Raw genomic sequence first — 8,190 nt, forward strand, 5'->3', positions numbered from 1 at the left:
ACAAGACAAAAGCCTTTCAGCAGATTTGAAATCAGCCATTCCCCTCCCACTAACACTTCTGATTGTAGCCTTACATTGGCTGATATGTCCCATCATGGGAGTGGGAGACTGACTCATACGAGCTTTTCTTGCTTTGTTATTTCTAATCTGTGTTATAAAAAAACTCATTCAATACAAGCAAGCTTGGTTTAAATGTTAAAGCCTTGTTGCCGGGGGGGGGGGGGTGAAAACAGGGTAGAGATCCTTTGGCTTATTCCAAGGTGGGTGGATAAAGTGATGTATTTGGGATTTTATCTGGAACAGGAAACAATGTATCACCTCATTCATTATTTCCCTCCTGTGTGTTAGAGGCATCAACCCACAACAAGAAACTATAGCTCCCCTTGGCAGAATATTACAGTGGAGTTAAACCTCCCTTCCCACCTCACCACAAGCATAAACTCCTCCTGTCCACCATCCCCTAAAACCAAGGTCAGAATCTCAAACTGAATGTAAAGAAAAAAAAAGAGATTGGCACAAGGATGACATTTGGTCAGTTAATCATTTTTAATTGACATTTAGCAGAAAAGGGTCAGTAAAAGCTTTAAAACATCTCACTGTCTGGAGACAGTTTCCCAGCATTCTTAAAAAATCATTTCATTTTGATGATCGCTTCTGTCCACATTTGGTAAAGGCACCATGGTAGAGGGCAGTCAGACAGGCCAGTGCTGTTACGTACTCCAGAAAGTCCACCTCCCCATCACCACTGCAGTCCACAAAGTCCAGGAATTTCTGTTCGCATTCTTTATCTTTCTGTTGGATCAGAGAAGTTGGAGGTTTTAAAAATATAGGCAGCTCAAACTCTTAGTTTGTCACTAAGAGAGCAAGTAGCTGGGCAGGGTGGGGAAGAAGTGGGTTTGACGTTGGGAAGGTTGGGGCACAGGCAGGGAGAGGGGGTGGTGAAGCAGCAAAACGGAAGCTGACAACCCCCCACCCCCCCCAACTCCCACCACCCCCCCCGCCCCACCCTCCCCACCCCAACCCTCACTTCAAGCATTAGAGATAAAAAGGAAAAAACTCTGGAGAAATTCAAAATCTGGCAACATTTCCAGAGAGAACCCAAGCAAACAACTTAGAAAATAAAATGAAAAACCTTTAGTGTTTCTCTCCAGAGTCACCACCAGACCTGCAGAGTTTCTCCAGCACTTTATTAAAACAGTTCAAAGTATAGAAGATGGAGAGCTCCTTAAATTTTTAACTAACCCAGCAGATTTTTAAAAACCAGTTCATATCATCAACCATTTCAACTTCTCACTCAAAGTCAGTCAATTGTTGGTTAAAATAACAGATTGCCAGAAAATAGATTTCAAACATTTACCGGGACAAAACGTGGTAGCTGGGTTTTGACCAGATTTGTCAATTCATCTCTGGAGAGTGTACTGCTGTTACTATCCGTTCCTGCATGTTCATGGAAGGTTTTAATCAGCAACTCCATGCACTTTTCCAGGTCAGTACGGGCAGGACCAGACATGATAGCAACAGATCAATCAAGTTTATCGGCTAAAGGAGAAACACAAAGTTCAGAGGTAAAGACCCACCATTAGAGCACTGACCATACAATCACCGATACAGGCTGCACCAACTTCTGTTCACTTTAACTATAAACTGAACAGATCTCTCAAACTGAACACAGCGAGTAGGAAACAGCTTACCCACAGCTGGCAATCCGAGGCACCAGAGCATTGTACAAACTGAGCTGGAGAGAATGCCCATTTGAGGGACCCCGGTAACATCGAGTGGATCAATTTGTTACTGTTGTTCCACAGAGACTCTATACAAGAGCACTTCTCCCTCTCACTGTGGGATTACTCCCTGCACACAGTTCACCAACATTCTGACCACCACAGAACACATTCCATTCTAGGTCAAATATCCAATTCCAAGTGGAATGTTACTAACTGTCCACATCAGGAATGTTTCCATCAGGAAACTGCAGCTTTTGAGAAAGGTCCAATGACTCCAGGCCAGAGAGCTCAAGACTTTTGGACCATCTTATAAAAAGGAAGGAAAGTGATTAAGCAACAAAACACACAAACCCATCAGCATCTTTCACTGGAAGAAAAAGAAAAATTTGACATTTAGCAAAGGAATGAGTATACGACAATCAGGAGGTTCTAAAAATTGCAGCTGACTTAATTAAAATACAGCAAACCCACATTCCAGTAAAACAAATATCAAAGTTGCAAAAACAACAGCAACATTCAGAAATATTCAATTGATAAAAGCAATTATTTTCCAGACTTCTTAAAAAGTTTAATAAAACTTAAACCATTCCCCTTCAGATAAAACCTTCAACATTTGATTTGACAAGCTTCCCTCAGACTCAGACTACCAGCACTGCTCTCTGTCTTACCACAATCTGCAGATTCCTACAAACTACAAACTACAAACACAACTTTTATAAAGTAGTTAGCAGCACCACACCCAGCTCAATGATTTCATGCATCTTTCCCCAATCAAAACCCAACAAATGGAGGCATTGCCCTGATCCAGAATCCTATTGGTTGTTGCGAGAGCAGGGTGCAGTTCCCTTTGTTCCAGCCCCATTGGACCTTCCCAAACACGAAATGTTTGTGGAATGAATCATTTCTTCAAGGGATTACAGACAATACATTTCTCAATCATCTCCAAACTACAACACCCAACTAAGTCAATCTCTCACTGTTTTTTTTGTTAGTGACTTACACAAGAACGCATTCCAGTTTGCTCATTTAAAAAAGATTGTTCAGGGGTGTAGATATTGCTAACTGAGTCCAGTCATAGAGTCATAGAGATGTACAGAACGGAAACAGACCCTGCGGTCCAACCTGTCCATGCTGACCAGATATCCCAACCCAATCTAGTCCCACCTGCCAGCACCCGGCCCATATCCCTCCAAACCCTTCCTATTCATATACCCATCCAAATGCCTCTTAAATGTTGCAATTGTACCAGCCTCCACCAAGTCAGTCCCTAGTTGCCCCATGAGAAGGTGGGGGGAGCTGCCTTCTTGAACCGCTGCAGTCCACCTGCTGTGGGTTGACCCACAATGCCCTTTGGGAGGGAATTCCAGGATATTGACCCAATGACAGTGAAGGAACAGCGATATATTTCCAAGTCAGGGTGGTGAGTGGTTTAGAGGGGAACTTGCAGTGGTCTTAAAATCATAAAGTTACAGTGCAGAAAGAGGCCCTGTGGCCCTTCTATTCACACTCATCATTAACCTTCCATCTGCTGCAATCCCATTTTCTAGCATTGAGCCCATCGCCTTCTCCACAGCAGCTCAGAACTCCATCGGAATGGTTGTTCAGTGCCTTGAGAGTTCCAATCTCTCCCACTCTCACAGGCAGGGAGTTCCAGATTCTCACCACTCTCTGAGTGAAAAGATGTTTCCTCAAATCTCGTCTCAACCTCCCTGCCTTGATGAATTTTGTGACACCAGCTCTTCTTTTTTACATATGGCTCCCTCCCCTCCCACCCACCCCCCATTCCACATCTTGCCTGAAGATGCTACAGCTCCCAGTCTTGCCCCTCCCTCGACCATGTCTCCATAACAGTCACCATATCACATCCCCTCAAATTAACGAATGCCTTGAACTACCCTCCGTTAATCGGCTGACATCTTGGATCCAGCCTTACCCTGGTTCTGTCCATTTATGCCTTAATCTGATGATTCTCACTCTGCCTGCCACACTGGCCTGAGATTGTTTTTCTGAACATGTTTGGGTATCAGACTGTTGCTATACCAGACTTCTGTATCACAATCTCAGCCAATTTTGTTTAAACCCTCACCAACATCACTCCCTCCCCCATCCCCAGACCATTCAGCTTCTCCCAAGGACACTGCTCCTGGACGGATCCCATCAGAAGCAATCCCGACGATTGAGGAATTGAAAGCCCTCCCTCCTTATATTCATCCATTCCATCCGCCTTTTCCTATACCCACTGACACATTGCACCAGCAGGAATCCAGAGATTACAATGCTTGATATTTTAAAATTGCTACGTCGCTCCCAAAGTTCTTGTTGCAGCACCTCAGCCCAGTTTTTCCCAATGTTATTGGTCCCAGTGTGAACCATGACCTCTGACAGTTGGCCCTTAGTGTTCAGGGGGTCCTGCTCTGACCCTGCCCCCACAGAGGGGGTAACACCGTCCAACTGTGCCCGTCACAATTCAATATCTGGTAATATTCACTGACTTCCAACACAGAGAGATTGATCTTGAGTAAAGTGTACTCTGGGGTTTTCCTGACCACAGGCCTGTCTCCCTCTGACCAACACTCACCCATTTCCTCTGTGACTGCACTGTGAGATGCCGGTGTTGGACTGGGGTGTACACAGTTAAAAATCACACAGCACCAGGCTATAGTCCAACAGGTTTAATTGGAAGCACTAGCTTTCGGAAACACCTGATGAAGGAGCGTCGCTTCAAAAGCTAGTGCTTCCAATTAAACCTGTTGGACTATAGCCTGGTGCTGTGTGATTTTTAACTTCCTTAAAAGGTGCAGAGCACCAGATCTAAATACATGCTCTCCACGTAACTCCACTCCCCCACCCCCACACCCACACCCACACCCACACCCCCACCCCCACACCCACACCCACACACACACACCACACACCCACACACACATCCACACACACACACACACACACACACCCACACACACACACACACCCACACACACACCCACACACACATCCACACACACACATATCCACTCACACACCCACCCACCCACACACACACCCACACACGCACACCCACACATCCACCCACACACACACACACACACACACACACCCACACACACATCCACACACACCCACACATACCCAGACACACACACATCCACACACCCACACACCCACACACACATCCACACACACCCACATACTCACGCACACCCACAGACACATCCACACACACCCACACACACACAGACACCTCCCACACACACACCCACACACACACATCCACACATGCTCACACACACACAGACACACACGCTCACACACACACAGACACACACACACACATCCACACACACTCACACATACCCAGACACACACACACCCCACACACACACCCACACACACCCACACATACACACACTCACACACACCACACACCCACACACACATCCACACACACACCCCACACACACACACACCCACACACACATCCACACACACCACACACACACACCCACACCCCACACCCACACGCACATATCCACACATACACACCCACATCCAGACACACACAAATCCACACACATCTACACACACAGACACACACACCCACACACACACATCCACACACATACACACACACACACACATCCACACACAGACACACACACACACACATCCACACACACACCCCACACACACACACACCCACACACACATCCACACACACCACACACACACACCCACACCCCACACCCACACGCACATATCCACACATACACACCCACATCCAGACACACACAAATCCACACACATCTACACACACAGACACACACACCCACACACACACATCCACACACATACACACACACACATCCACACACAGACACACACACACACACACACATCCACACATATACATCCACACACACACACGCACCCATCCACATACACCCACACACACACCCACACATCCACACACACACCCATCCACATATACCCACACACATACACAATCACACACACACATCCACCCACACACACATCCACACACACTCCTCACACACATACCCACACACACTCCCACACACACAGACCCACACACACCCACGAACACACACATCCACACACACCCACACCCCTCCCCACACACACACCCATCCACACACAACCACACACACACATCTACACACACACATCCACACACACACACACACCCACATCCACACACACGCACACACATATCCACACACACCTACACACACACCCACACATCCGCAAACACCCACACACACACAGACCTACACCCACACACACCCACACACACTACGCACACTCATATGCACACCCACATGCACATGCACACGCACACCCACACGCACACCCATACGCACACTCACACACACCCAAACGCCCACACGCATACACTCATACACATTCACTCACACACACACACACACACACCCACATACAGACACACACATAGACATGGTCTTACACGCAGACACACACAGACACACTCTCTCACAGACACACACAGACACATTCTCTCTCTCACACTGACATACTCTCTCACAGACACACTCTCTCTCTCACACACAGACAACCTCTCTCTCTCTCACCACACACACACACACACTCTCACACTGATACACACACAGACACTCTCTCACAAACACACACAGACACACTCACACAGCCACACTCACTCACAAAGATACACACAGTCACATTCTCTCTCACACACATAGACACTCTCACACACAGAGTCACACTGTCTCACACAGACACACACTCTCACCCACACACGCACTCTCTCACACACACAGACACACTCTCACACACACACAGACAGACACACTCTCTCTCACACACACAGACACAGATACACACACACTCTCACAGACACTCTCTCATACAGACACTTTCTCACACACACACTCACTCTCTCTCACACACACACAGACACATTCTCTCACTCACACACACTCTCTCACACAGACACACTTTTCTCACACAGACATACACACAGATACATTCTCTCACACAGACACACACACTCACACACAGACAGAGGCACTCCCTCACACAGAAACACACACAGACAACTCTCACACACACAGAAAGACACACACAGACACACTCTCTCACACACAGACACAGAAACAGACACACACACACAGTCACACTCTCACACACGCAGACACACACAGACACACTCTCTCACACAGACACACACAGACACACTCTCTCACACAAACTCTCTCTCACACACACACACTCTCTCACACAGACACACTCTCTCACACAGACACACACATAGATACATTCTCTCACACAGACACACACACGCACAGACAGAGGCACTCCCTCACACAGATACACACAGTCACACTCACACAGACACACTCTCTCACACACAGTCACACTCACACAGATACACACAGACATACACACACACAGACACTCTCACACACAGACACACTCTCTCACACACAACACACAGACACAGATACACTCTCTCACAACACACAGACACAGACACACAGAGACACACTCTCTCATAGACACACTCTCTCTCACACACACACACAGACACACTCTCTCTCTCACACACACACACACACGCTCTCTCTCACACACACTCTCTCACACAGACACATACACAGACACACTCTCTGACAAACACAGACACACTTTCTCACACAGACACACACACAGATATATTCTCTCACACAGACACACACACTCTCACACACAGAGACAGACATACCCTCTCTCACAGACACACACAGGGACACACTCTCTCACACAGACACACACACAGACACACTCTCACTCTCTCACACACACTGATACACTCTTACACACAGACATGCTCTCTCTCACACACAGACACTCTCTCACACACACAGAAAGAAGAACACACACAGACACACATTCACACACACAAAAGGACACACACAGACACACTCTCTCACACTACACAGACACACTCACTCACACAGATACATACAGTCACACTCTCTCCACACACACACACACACACACACACACACTCACACACACAGAAAGATGCACACAGACACACTCTCTCTTTCACACACACACAGAAATAGACACACACACACATCCACACACAGTCACACTCTCTCACACACGCAGACACACACAGACACACTCTCTCACACAGACACACTCTCTCACACACAGTCACTCTCTCTCACACACACACAGACACACTCTCTCTCTCACACACACACTCTCACACACACAGTCCCACACAGAGTCACACTCACACAGATACACACAGACACACTCTCTCACACGCACACAAACACACACAGACACACACTCTCTCTCACACACACAGACACACACACAGACACACTCTCACACACTCTCATACGCATAAGCGCGCTCTCTCTCACATACAGACACATTTTCTCACACACACACACAGAAAGACACACAGACA

The 8,190-nt window shown here is 47.2% G+C and overlaps 1 protein-coding gene across 1 annotated transcript; it reads right to left on the reverse strand.

Annotated features, from left to right (window-relative positions):
* Nucleotides 1-527: 527 nt before the first annotated feature.
* Nucleotides 528-1,539, reverse strand: LOC132828804 (protein S100-P-like). Its single transcript, XM_060845907.1, has 2 exons — nucleotides 1,358-1,539; nucleotides 528-792 (listed from the first exon to the last, which is right to left on the reverse strand). Exons 1-2 carry the CDS (start codon nucleotides 1,508-1,510, stop codon nucleotides 637-639), a joined length of 309 nt encoding a protein of 102 aa, XP_060701890.1. The 5' UTR covers nucleotides 1,511-1,539; the 3' UTR covers nucleotides 528-636.
* Between the last annotated feature and the right edge of the window lie 6,651 nt (nucleotides 1,540-8,190).

This window comes from Hemiscyllium ocellatum, chromosome 28 (genome assembly GCF_020745735.1).
Source record: "Hemiscyllium ocellatum isolate sHemOce1 chromosome 28, sHemOce1.pat.X.cur, whole genome shotgun sequence".
Classification (NCBI taxonomy): domain Eukaryota; kingdom Metazoa; phylum Chordata; class Chondrichthyes; order Orectolobiformes; family Hemiscylliidae; genus Hemiscyllium; species Hemiscyllium ocellatum.